The sequence below is a fragment of the Pristiophorus japonicus genome, chromosome 20, assembly GCF_044704955.1.
Source record: "Pristiophorus japonicus isolate sPriJap1 chromosome 20, sPriJap1.hap1, whole genome shotgun sequence".
Classification (NCBI taxonomy): Eukaryota; Metazoa; Chordata; class Chondrichthyes; family Pristiophoridae; genus Pristiophorus; species Pristiophorus japonicus.
The window spans coordinates 21,123,264-21,136,414 of NC_091996.1; the positions used below are offsets into that span (position 1 = coordinate 21,123,264).

Below are 13,151 nucleotides of genomic sequence, written 5' to 3' on the forward strand. Positions count from 1 at the left end.
CAGCTGGAGTACTGCATGCAATTCTGGTTACCGCATTACAGGAAGGACGTGATTGCACTGGAGAGGGTACAGAGGAGATTTACGAGGATGTTGCCAGGAGTGGAGAATCTTAGCTACGAGGACAGATTGGATAGGCTGGGTTTGTTTTTCTTGGAACAGAGGAGGCTGAGAGGAGACCTCATTGAGGTGTATAACATTATATGGGCCTAGAGAGTGGATTGGAAGGACCTATTTCCCATAGCAGAGGGGTCAACAACCAGGGGGCATAAATTCAAAATAATTGGTAGGAGGTTTAGAGGGGATTTGAGGGGAAATGTCTTCACGCAGAGGGTTGTGGGGGTCTGGAACTCAATGTCTGAAAGGGTGGTAGAAGCAGAAACTCTCACCACATTAAAAAAAATTACTTGGATGTGCTCTTGAAGTATCTTGACCTGCAGGGTTACGGACCTAGAAAGTGGGATTAGGCTGGATAGCCTCTTGTTGGCCGACGCAGACATGATGGGCCGAAATGGCCTCCTTCCGTGCTGTAAATTTCTATGATTCTATGATATATGCTGTATTTTAATCTAAGCAATGATCCGCACTATATAATTTTTCTGGTTTAAAATGATAGCACTTCTATGGTTAAAAGCTAGCTGTGAAAAAAGTAACTGCTTGTTTATGATTTTTGTTTGGATTTTAACGATTGCATATGTTTCAGCTTCTCTGTAAATTCAGGTTCTGCTGCACAATTGGGATGTTCATATATTGACATCTGGTCTCAAGTAATTCTTTTTGTTGTTTCTAGGATCATGTAACTCAGTGTGAATTTTCACTGATTCCTTGCAGTACCGGTTGTGGGTTGATGGTTTTAAGGAAGAAACTGGCGGATCATTTGGAAAGAGAATGTAAAAACAATATGGCGGAATGTCAGCGGTGTGACATGAAGATGTTCAGGAAAGACTTGCAGGTTTGGTGGCAACATTTCTTCGTGTAGAATAATATTACAACTTAAACTGATTTTCATGTAATATAGTAATTTAATAATTTATACATCTGCAGTTGTACATTTTTATGCAGATCTATATTGGGGAAAGCAATATTTTTACTCTGTACTGGAATCTCTAATGTGACTAACTTCAAGGTAATCAGATAACTTAACTGTTCCTTTCTGACTGAAGTAGAACTCCTTCAGAAAATGGCATGCGACAGACTGCTAGTTGTTTTCTCATTCAGAAGTCTGAATTTTGAATTCCAGCTTCCACAAAGGTCCAGACAGCTCTACTTGTTTAAAGGAGGTAGAAAGGCTGAAGAGTTGGGGAATATTAGGGCATTATGAGACAGTGACTAAATGAATTCCTTGTATAATAGTTTATGCACTTTAACTCCATTGTACAGATTCTAATCTGAGTTTCTAATAGCCATAAATAAACAAGAGTTTGAAACCCTTGTCCAAAATCTTTTGAGGGAAATTTCTTCAGGAACTTACACTGTCAAAACAATAGATGTTTACTTCTCTAAAGATATATTAAGTCTACAGCACAGGACAGGCCATTCAGCCCAACTGGTCTGTGCAAGCGTTTATGCCAAAGTGAATTTCTGTATCAAAGGACTGGTTAAAGTTGCAGAATACCTCTAATCCAATTTTTCATTGCATCTTCAAAAATTTAGAAAAGTATTATAAATATTCTAATAACCAAACCACAGCATGACCGATGTTCATTATTGCTCTTAAATCTTTACTAAAGGGAGCAGGAGATTTGCAGCAATCATCACTGCATTTTACAGTGGATCTGACATAACATCATCTATTGCTTTAATATTCTCTCCCGTTGACGGATCTTTCCAAATAATTGCTACTTTCTCCCATATCCCCAACAAACTCCAACATATCTTTATTTTGAAAAAAGGGCTCCTATCTTAAATAGTGGGTGATTTTATCAAGGTTCCACCGTGGCTTAATCTGTAAAATGTTGTAAATGGTTTACATTGTTTATTCTGATGAACAGAACAAGATTCACCATAATTTGTTTTCCTTCTCAAACATCAGAAGCATATATGTGAGGAAGTTCCTGTTAAAGAGAAGAAAACATTTAAAGTTGAATCAGCCAACAAAGAAAAGGTAAGACTGTTTGTTAATTGATCGTAATTGAAACAGTTAAGAACAATTTAATACTTTCCCCCAATGATTTATTGGCTTTTATCCACCGGTTGTTGTACTGAGCCATTCAGCCCAGGAAGATCCCAGGCCCTGGTCTGTGGTGTTGGATGATTTATCAGGGATAATAAGAGAAGTGCTATAATTGGCCTCAGTGAAACTTGAGCTTGGGCGGGTCGGGGGGCGGGGGGAGGGAAGGATAGAGAGAAATGGAAACATCGGCAGGGTACTTGCTGCTATCCTGTGATCACTGCCTTAAAGTGCTTTTGTACAATAAAAATAAAGCGAGGAGCAATTATGGCATGACTATAAATACTCACACCTCCCAATCACCATCCAGGCTTAAGAATAACCACTTTGAGGTACCAGACGGCAACCAGAGCCATGGGACCATATTCCATCATTAGTGGCGAAGTTCAGGAGACAATGGAGAATATGTGGTGGGTGGAGGGGAGAAATGTAATTTCAATAAAATAACTAGCTCTACTGTTCCCAGTTATAATTTGTACTATTTATATGTGAGTGAAAAAGTTCTCCATAAATATATTATTAGATACCAGACTTTGCAACCTTGGCACCCTATTTGACACTGAGCTGAGCTACCGACCCCATATCCTCTGTCACTAAGTCTGTCTACTTCCATCTCCGTAACATCGCCCCGCCTCAGCTCATCTGTCGCTGAAACCTTCATCCATACCTTTGTTACCTCTAGATTCAACTATTCGATGCTCTCCAGGCTGACATACTTTTAACCTCTGTTAAACTTGAGCTCATCCAAATTTCTGCTGTCAGTATCCTAACTGGCAACAAGTCCCTTTCACCATCACCCCCTGTGCTCGCTGACATATTGGCTCCTGGTCAGCAACGCCTCAATTTTAAAATTCTCATCCTTGACTACACTTCAGAAAATACTTCATTGGCTGTAAAGAGCTTTGGGACGTCTGGTGGTTGTGAAAGGTGTTCAGTAAATGCAAGTCTTTTTTTTGTTTTCAAATCCCTCCATGGCCTCACCCTCTCTATCTCTGAGATCTCTGAGCTCCTCCAATTCTGGCCTCTTGCGTGTTCCTGATTTTAATCGGGCCATCATTGACGACCATCTGCCGAGGCCCTAAGCTCTGTCTCTCTAATTGTCTTTCCTCCTTTGACGCTCCTTAAATCCTACCTCTTCGATCAAGCTTTTGGCCAACTGTCCTAATATCTCCTCATGTGGCATGGTGTCAAATTTTGTTTGATAATGCTGCTGTGAAGCAGCTTGGGATGTTTTACTACGTTAATGGCGCTATATAAATTCAAGTTGTTGTTGTAGATAGTTTGTAAGCTACTGCAGGATATTTTTAGCAGATTTAGCGCCATTTGTGACAGCTATAACATTAAAGAAGCTAAAAAAATGAATCCCAGTTCTGTTCCGAGTATAATCAGTTATTGGCTCCTTTGCTATGGTGAATTTATAGCTTATGTATTTCACAAATTTACAGTATGCTAAGTTTGCATGCTACTTCTACTGAATCAGTAATACATTCAGAACAGCAAATGCTCTGAATTGTATCACTGTGGCTTTACTCTAAGTTAACCAAGCCTCACTTTAGAGTGTAGTCTGAGGCCAACCAGCTGAGAGTCTTGGTCACTGATTATCTGTACAGGATTGTTCCAGGTATAAGTCTCGGCAGAGGTGGAGATTAAAATTAAAATAAATAAATAGTGCTCTGCTGATGTCTCTACTCTCCTCAGACCTGCTTGTAATATGTTTCCTTATTGGCCTTGACTACTAACCTGGAGAAGCTTGAATGAAACCTTGGGGTGAAATTCCTCCTGTTGATAGTTCTACAGAAAAAGTTAGCATGGGTCCAAAACTAGACTTTCCTGCTTCTCTGCACCAAACAGTAAGCAGTAGAGTTGCTAGAAACAGAAGCTGAGCAACAACATTTTACGCTCTGGAAATGTTGCAACAATGGTTACCCAATGAAAAGACCAGTATTAAATTCCTACCACCACCGCAGATCAGGGCTATAAGTAGAGCTGGAGCGCGGGCCCCTGGAACATCGTGGCGGAGATGCAGCAAATGAGGGTACGGGGCCCAGAAGAACCGAGAGCCCAGGGCAGCACAGGCCAGCCCACACTGCGATATGTGTGCGGACTAAGTCCGTGCAGCAGAGCAGGTCTCCAGTCGTCCTGGTTAACCCTTGACACTGGATAAAGGCCTAGCTCTGTCGAGCCCGTGTGGTGGCTGATGTGCAACGATCACCACACGTTAAAAAAATTCACGCACAGGCATCTTCCACCCCCTCAACTGGAATTCAGGACTGGAATATCGGGTCCTTCATTGAAACATCTGTGAACTCTTGTGGAAGCAAGTCATCCTCGTTCGAGGGACCGCCTATGATAAGTTCCCAGAAATCTCGATCTTTTCTTAATTTCAAATGAGAATGACTGAAATACTGGCTTTTTTTTTCATTTTATTACATTTTTTTTAAACTGGAGTTAAAGTAATTGCGTGCCGTGGATTACTTGTTTTACAGTCTCGCCCTCCTGGAGGAAACCGAACCCGTGACAGCTGTCGTTTTGCAGAATTAGGCTGCAATTACAGGGTAGGCCACTTTTTTTTTTAAATCGATTCGTGAAATTTTATTAGTCAATCTTCTTTTGTAAACTTTTCCTGTTCTCCAGACCCGGGATTTCAGACAAAAGAAAAACGATTTCATTCCCAATTATATATAAATTGGGCAAAATAGTACATTTGATAATTCTACCAAGCATTGCATGTGCTGTGGAGATGGCATTCTCCATATTGTTTGAATGATTTAAAAGTGATGTATACCTTGTTGTATAGTAGAGATATTAATTTCATAAATCTATGCTGACCTGAGACCATTGGTCAACATTTGTTACAATTCGTAGAACCTTTGCAGGAGAAATTAAATGAAAGAAATTTAGACTACACTGTAAAAAGGATTTGCAGACTGAGTGACTGGGTCCTGTGATCAAAGTTTAAAAATGTGACCCGCTTTCAAATTCCCTGTGATAGTTGAAAACAAAATTATTAATCAATGACTTTACAGTCACTCTGAAAATTGTTTTTTCTTCCATTTTATGACCTTCCCACAATGCGAACATGGTCAGCTGATTTGCTTAAAAGTTTCTTCCTCCTCTGGTCTTTTATTACTGTGACCGCCACATAACCCTTGTTTATGTACTCCAGTAAATTCATGAGTTGAGTAAATGTCCCATGATCTTCACAGTATAGATCTATAGTACAGTATGAGACAACCGTTCCTGCTGTTTAGTGCTCAAGAGTCTGGCTGTCTTTAGTTCTGGCTGAAGAGTGCAGCTGGTTTTTGATTTAAGTCTGTGCATGATAACACCGAGTGTAAAATAATGTGGAAATACATTTCCTATCCCATGAGGAAGGTCTCTTGCCACCAGGCGTGGAGCGTGATAGCTGTGAGGATGGCTTGAGTTACAGATCAAGGATGATGATGTGGAGCTGGGAAGGAATTAAAGGTCAAATTTTTTAAAAACTGCATCAAATGCTTGTTTAAAATAAAATAAGGCATCTAACAATGTAAAATCTCCAAACAGCTGCCAGAATGTTGGCACCTCCAATGGATTTTTGTGAGGAGGATGTTTTTGTAATTATATTGTTTGTGCCCCAGCAAATTGATTTTTCATGATACTCATCCTCATTTTCAAATCCTCCCTCTGGCCCTGCACCACCTTATTTGGAACGTCTTCAACCATAACCCTCAATCCTTGCCATCCATTCCTCTAACTCTGCTTGTCCACCACTTCTTCCGCTCAACCATAGGAGGCCAATGGCCCTGAATTTGCTGCTGTAATAATGCTGAGACTGTCAGCCCTCTCTGTTACATAAGAACATAAGAAATAGGAACAGGAGTAGGCCATACGGCCCCTCAAGCCTGCTCCGCCATTCAATAAGATCATGGCTGATCTGATCATGGACTCAGCTCTACTTCCCCGCCTGCTCCCCATAACCCCTTATCCCCTTATCGTTTAAGAAACTGTCTATTTCTGTCTTAAATTTATTCAATGTCCCAGCTTCCACAGCTCTCCGAGGCAGAAAATTCCACAGATTTACAACCCTCTGAGAAAAGAAATTTCTCCTCATCTCTACTTTAAATGGGTGGCCCCTTATTCTAAGATCGTGCCCTCTAGTTCTAGTCTCCCCCATCAGTGGAAACATCCTCTCTGCATCCACCTTGTCAAGCCCCCTCATGATCTTATACATTTCGATAAGATCACCTCTCATTCTTCTGAATTCCAATGAGTAGAGGCCCAACCTACTCAATCTTTCCTCATAAGTCAATCCCCTCATCCCCAGAATCAACCTAGTGAATCTTCTCTGAACTGCCTCCAAAGCAAGTATATCCTTTTGTAAATATGGAAACCAAAACTGCACGCAGTATTCCAGGTGTGACCTCACCAATACCTTATATAGCTGTAGTAAGACTTCCCTGCTTTTATACTCCATCCCCTTTGCAATAAAGGCCAAGATTCCATTGGCCTTCCTGATCACTTGCTGACCCTACATACTATCCTTTTGTGTTTCATGCACAAGTACCCCCAGGTCCCGCTGTACTGCGGCACTTTGCAATCTTTCTCCATTTAAATAATAACTTGCTCTTTGATTTTTTTCTGCCAGAGTTCATGACCTCACACTTTACAAAATTATACTCCATCTGCCAAATATTTGCCCACTCACTTAGCCTGTCTATGTTCTTTTGCAGATTTTTTGTATCCTCACACATTGCTTTTCTTCCCATCTTTGTATCGTCAGCAAACTTGGCTACGTTACACTCAGTCCCTCCTTCCAAGTCGTTAATATAGATTGTAAATAGTTGGGATCCCAGCACTGATCCCTGCGGCACCCCACTAGTTACTGGTTGCCAACCAGAGAATGAACCATTTATCCCGACTCTCTGTTCTCTGTTAGTTAGCCAATCCTCTATCCATGCTAATATATTACCCCCAACCCTATGAACTTTTATCTTGTGCAGTAACCTTTTATGTGGCACCTTGTCAAATGCCTTCTGGAAGTCCAAATTCCCCACATCCACTGGTTCCCCTTTATCCACCATATTCGTTACATCCTCAAAGAACTCCAGCAAATTTCCCCTTCATAAAACCATGCTGACTGCCTGACCAAATTTTGCTTACTACTGAGTAAAATTGACAGCGATTTCTGGCATTCCCAAATGTGCAGTTAAACGTAGAAATCCGGAAGTTGCTGTCAGCGATGCCCTGCTGCTCCACGGGCTACGCTGTTGAAGTCATCCCCAATGGAATCACCACAGAAATACTAATTACCCACTATTATCGCACTAAAGACCGATGAAAAACTTAGGCCTTGTTCAATCAAGAGTAACTGAGTTTTTAATGGCATAGTAAATCATAATTACTGCTGAACAACCTCTCTGGCCTTGAAAATTAATTTTGTAAGTGCGGAGTCTCATTCCCGTAAAATAAAATTAATTGTTGCAGACTTTTAAAACTTTTTTTAAGTTTGTGTTTAAGTTTTCTACTTAAGTTTCTCCCTTAATCCCATGTGTATGTCCCAATCTTTGTACCGAAAGCAAAATAATGATTTAAATTTAATTTATATTTCCCGTTTTTTACTTCCTGTTTTGCCGAGTGTGAGAATTCTTCAAACTGGTTGATCAGCCTCATTCCTGCTTGTCCTGTTCACAGGTGCCACAGATTCCCTGTAGGGGGCGCCCAATTCAAACTGACATTGGAAAAGAGCAGGTCTGCGCTCTAGAGCCCGCTGAAACATTTTGGGCAGCTTTATTCGAGGTGAACGGTGACGCCGTTCCTTGACTGCTGACCGCAAAATGCAGGCCAATGTGTTTTCCTTTACTATGCCTCTGCCCTCTGGAATTCTCTTCCAAAATCAGTTTGTCTTGCTTACTCTTTCCTTGCCTACTAAAACATCTTTGTGTCTTGAGTTTCTTCCTCCCCCTTAAATTCATTGCTTCCTGCTCAGTGTACACATCTCCCTTTTTATGAACTGTTCTGAGATGATTTATACTCGGAGCGCTGTGTAAAATGTAACTTCTTGTGATCCATTTTAATTATTGCCTCCTCCAACTTGCAGTTTTGAGCTAAGCCTACTTTAATTCTTGGTACATTTTTAAAAACAATACAGGGTGGCAAAGAGCGTCTGAAGGATCATGAAAACTCTTCACTTGTTGCACATATGGGATTATTACTTCAGTTTGCCAATACTATGAAAACCAGCTTCTTGCAAAATTCCAGCATTGCTAATGATGACGATGAAGATGCATCAATGGTTGCCGTCCCATCAATGATTGCCCGAATACAGCTCAAAGTCCATCAGCTGGAGAAGAATGTGTCGTCTTTGTTGTCCCAATTTTCTTCATCCTCTTTACGCACCCAGGTTGCTGTGGAATCAAATGGTGACTTAGAAACAGATTATTTTGACGGTGGGGCTTCCTGTTCCAGCAGCATTTCAGATTTACAGACAGCATCAAGTTCAGGCCAGACATTGACAGAGTGTCAAAGTAAAGTTGATGCTCTTGAACGGAAAATTCAGACCTTTGAAAATATTGTGACCGTTTTAAACAGAGAGGTAGAAAAAACTCAAACAACCATGGTTGCATTTGAGAGGCAAAACAAGATTGACCAGGATGCCATTAAAGGCTTGGAGCGTAAGGTAATGCAGTCTTTGTTTCTTGTGTGTTTGTGTATTTTTCCTGTATGCAGCAAGAAGTAGTAAACTGTTTTATGAAAAACTCAATCCTTATTAACAGTTGTATGGAATATACACCAAACAGTGGGATTTACAGTGTTCCTCGTCTTTTTGTTCTGTTAGCACAGTAAAATTGTTGCTGGTTTAGGCGCTTCTGTCCTAACCTGGTGCTTGGACATGGGTCACAACTCATGACTTCTGCATTTATTTAATACTGGATTTGTTTTGTTTGCATGGTTGGGATACTTGCATCCGACAGCTGCACCTGTGTAAAACCACTGATGAACATTAGTGTCTATTGTCTTGAGTTGACCCATCAAATGGTCAGCGTTAATTTGACCATACTCTGTACACAGTTACAGGCTTATATATAAGGATTTGTGACAGATGTGCAAATCATAACTATGCCGTTTCTTAAACCCGGAGCTGGTTTTTACAGTCTTGAACAACCACTTTTATTTTCTAAGTTTATTTTAAAAAAGGCATTACAGAACATTACGCATAGGTCCAGTAACATACTCAGTGGCTCAACATCTATTGTGAGAATAAAGCTGCCCATACTTAAATCGTATGTTACTAGATTCTCACAGGTTTACACAAAGAAAGTTCACAAGCAAGCGATAGAATCTTTTTAGATGCAGTAGATTGATGTGAACTCTGCTCCTCGGTCAGATTGCTTTGTGATCAGCAGTGAAGTGATGTGTGGGTACAACTCAATTTGATTTGCCATTTGATTATTTTACATGAACCCAGTTCCAGAGGATTGTTCTGATAATGTCTTAGCAGTACTTGGCTCAAAACCATAACATCGGTAGGGTGCAACACACAGGTCACAATTAAAGGCTAATCCACAACAATAACCGTTTGAACACAGTTGTGATATTTACTGGTTACTATGAGAAGGTTATGTAGATAAAATGTTATTACTTTGTATTTTATCTGATACTTTAATGTATTTCTAGGTTTCAGATCAGCAGCATCTCCTTGCTTTGAAGGATGTGATCATCAATGAATTCCATGTGCAGATGCTTGCTTTGGAGCAGATTTCTTATGATGGAATGCTGATGTGGAAAATTGCTGATGTCAGTAGAAAACGCCAAGAGGCCGTTTCAGGGCGAGTAACAAGCCTTTATTCTCCAGGTACTTTTTATTTTACTTTCTATTGTATTTTTAAGTAAAATAAATGTTCTGCCCTTGAAGTGATGATATGGTAGCCCAAACTGAACTGCATCTGCCTGTAGTTACGTATGAAATCTTATGACATTACAGTATTAATGCACGTCTTTCGTATCACGATCCTGAAGTACATAAGTTAACTTTTCTTTGCCATGGAAATGTAATAGTATCGACTCAATCTGCATGTGCGTCATTCAGTTTACATTTTAAGGACATTCCATTGTTCTTGCTTAGCTACATAATGTTTAGGGCAGAAAAAAATTGTTGATCCATCTAGCCAACTCTTTCAAACCTCCTGTCAGCTTTCTCTTTGTGATTTTAGAACTAATCACCCTCTGTTCCCCTTTCCCAACAGGAATTTATCCAGTCCTTCTTAAAATCATGGCAGGTTTTCTTCTTTTATGTTTCACAAAATGCTTGCTGGCATTCTGTTCAATAATTCATCCACCCTCTTAGTAAGAAAAAAGTTGCTTAAATTTATGCTTTTTCTTTGACGCTATCAACTTTCAACTGTAATCCCCAGTACTCAAATCCTGTGCCCAGGAGAACACTTCTTGGATCCAAATTCGCTACGTCCATGAAACCTTTCATCAACCCCCTCCATTATCATCCTCTCCAGACTGTAAAATCCCAAGATGGACAATTTTTTCTCACAACTCTGCCATCTTAGTTCCTGAATCAACCTGGTAGCTCTTCTTTTGGAATCTCTCCCAATATCTCGACATCTTTCCTGTATCACAGAGACCAAAACTGAACACCATATTCCAGATGCAGCCAGCAAGGATAGATACAACTCCAGCATCATCTCCTTTGACTTATTAGTTACACCCCTAGCTATACATCCCAACATTTTATTTGCTTTCTTGACTGCCTGTGAAAACTGAATTAGTATCAGTGACCAATCCACTGATTTGTGTTGAATTCCATCTGCCATCTCTTTGCCACTGACCAAGCCTGTTCATGTCCCTTTTGGATTATTGCACATTGATTAGCATCATTGGCCACTTGGTGCCGACTTAGAAACTTTAAACAATATTCCATCTTCTGCGCCATTTATAAAAATGATCAAACAACAGCAGCCCCAACACCAATCTCTATGGGACTCCATACTGGCAACCAGTTTCCATTTTGATACCTCCCTGCACTATACCACCCTTTGCTCTCAACCTTTCATCCATGCATCAATCCAGTGTAATGCTTTGCTCTCTATCCCATGTGTATGTGTCTTGTTCATCAGTCTTTATGTGGGACCGTGTCGGGTGACTTCTTGAAATCCGGATGGGTAACACCCACTACCTCATCACTATCAACCAGATCTGTAACCTCCACAAAGAAATCCAATAAATTGGTTGGACAGGCCCTGCCCTTTTTGAACCATGACGGTTTTTTCAATTCACAATTTGTTCCTTATGATCCCTTATTCTATACCTCATCATTGCCTTGAGCATTTTCCCCACATTTGAGGTAAGGCTCACAGCCCTGGTAATTTGAAGGCTCATCCAAGGGATCAGATTTGTTTTTTTTCAATTCATTGGGATGTTATCGAATTCCAATGAGCTTTGAAAAATATCGGTGAGAGGATTTGAAATTTCCTCCGCCAACTCTACCAGCATCCTTGGATGGAAATTGTCCGAGCCTCATTTACCTCGAGCTTCCTTTCGACTACGCCTTCCTTGTGGTACTGAGGCGATGCTCACACTTCTGCTTTTCTCATTTCTGACATTTCATTCCTTCATTGTTAATAAAATTTTCACTGCACTGCAGTATATATCACGACAGAAAGTGACTGAATTGTTCAAATAATAATTTCATTGGTTTGGTCTTGATTTATACAGCAATGATGTACTTGTTACTACTTATAACTAAAACACCAAAGATGACAGCAGTGGAACTGAATTGAATTGTATTTTCAGTACCAAACTTCCTAATGAATCTTGTGTTCATTATCTCATAATCAGTGTTTATAGTGTAGCATTGTATGGGTAATAACCTGTGTTTCTGAACAAGACATTCTTTTATTGATGTTTCCCCCCCCCCCAGCATTCTACACCAGCAGATATGGCTATAAGGTACGAATGAGAATTTATTTAAATGGAGATGGAGCAGGACGAGGAACTCATATCTCCTTGTTCTTTGTTGTCATGAGGGGTGACTATGATGCTCTGCTTCAATGGCCTTTTAAGCAAAAGGTATGTAGAAGGTTCAACCAAAATGTTAATATTTCTAATACTGAATAATTAATAGTCACAATCACCTACATACATTGGAAGGATTTACAGAAGATAATGGCCCGGAATTTGCGGTCGGGATGACGTTGATGTGGCAGTGTTCACTGTCATTCCACCTCTGAAACTGACCGCAACTAAGTTGCAGTCTGTCAATGACGGCTCTGAAACAGGCTGCGCTGTCTCCCCCTGCCCCACAACACACACACAGCCAGCAATCAGTGACATTTCGTAAATCATTGAAACTAATGTCAACTTCAGCTCATCCACAGTAAGTACGCTGTTAAGTTCCCCACTAAAAGTTAGACCCAAAGGGATTAGCTGTTTAGCGTATTGACTGCTAAGCAAACGTAAGGGCCTGGAAAACTCATTTTAATTTTGTGCAGTGTGAAATTTGTCCATTTTAATTTAAAAAATTTAAATGTTGAAACTTTTCCAAAAAAAAGTTTTTTTTTAAAGTTTTTCCATCTATATTTTAGGTTTGCCTTTTCCCCATGTGAGAACCCCAATCTTTTGCTCGCTCTATTTTTAAAAAGTTAGAATTTTAAGAGCTTACTCACTTCCTTGATCACTGAGAATTCTGCGTTTTAATTGGCTGCTTAGACAGCCTGTTGATGTCACAGCGGTTGGAACAAGGGAATCCTCACTGCAGTCCATTGAATTGAAGATCAAAAAAACCAAATTTCTCGACACGGAATTGCGAGATCATTATGCGGAACGTACTTCAGGGCCATCAGTGAAAGCCTTTGCGTCATTGTTGACTGCAAATTCCGGGCCAATGTTTTGTGTACAGGTAGTCCTGTATTTTTGTCATTTATGTTCCTTCACCATCCTGGAACAGTTCTGTTTTTCCCTACCCTTCCAATACTGGATATTTAAAGTGGAATTA

The 13,151-nt window shown here is 40.2% G+C and overlaps 1 protein-coding gene across 3 annotated transcripts in view; it reads left to right on the forward strand.

Annotated features, from left to right (window-relative positions):
• traf1 (TNF receptor-associated factor 1) overlaps positions 1 to 13,151 on the forward strand; it is a 47,427-nt gene that overhangs the window by 26,946 nt on the left and 7,330 nt on the right. For 2 of the 3 annotated variants that reach the window (XM_070862595.1, XM_070862596.1), the window contains exons 5-10: positions 788 to 949; positions 2,030 to 2,101; positions 4,654 to 4,722; positions 8,298 to 8,825; positions 9,824 to 10,001; positions 12,078 to 12,226. In XM_070862595.1, the coding sequence (XP_070718696.1) occupies positions 788 to 949; positions 2,030 to 2,101; positions 4,654 to 4,722; positions 8,298 to 8,825; positions 9,824 to 10,001; positions 12,078 to 12,226 (1,158 nt within the window). The remainder of the gene's footprint in view (positions 1 to 787; positions 950 to 2,029; positions 2,102 to 4,653; positions 4,723 to 8,297; positions 8,826 to 9,823; positions 10,002 to 12,077; positions 12,227 to 13,151) is intronic. The other variant, XM_070862597.1, reaches the window with a different exon arrangement.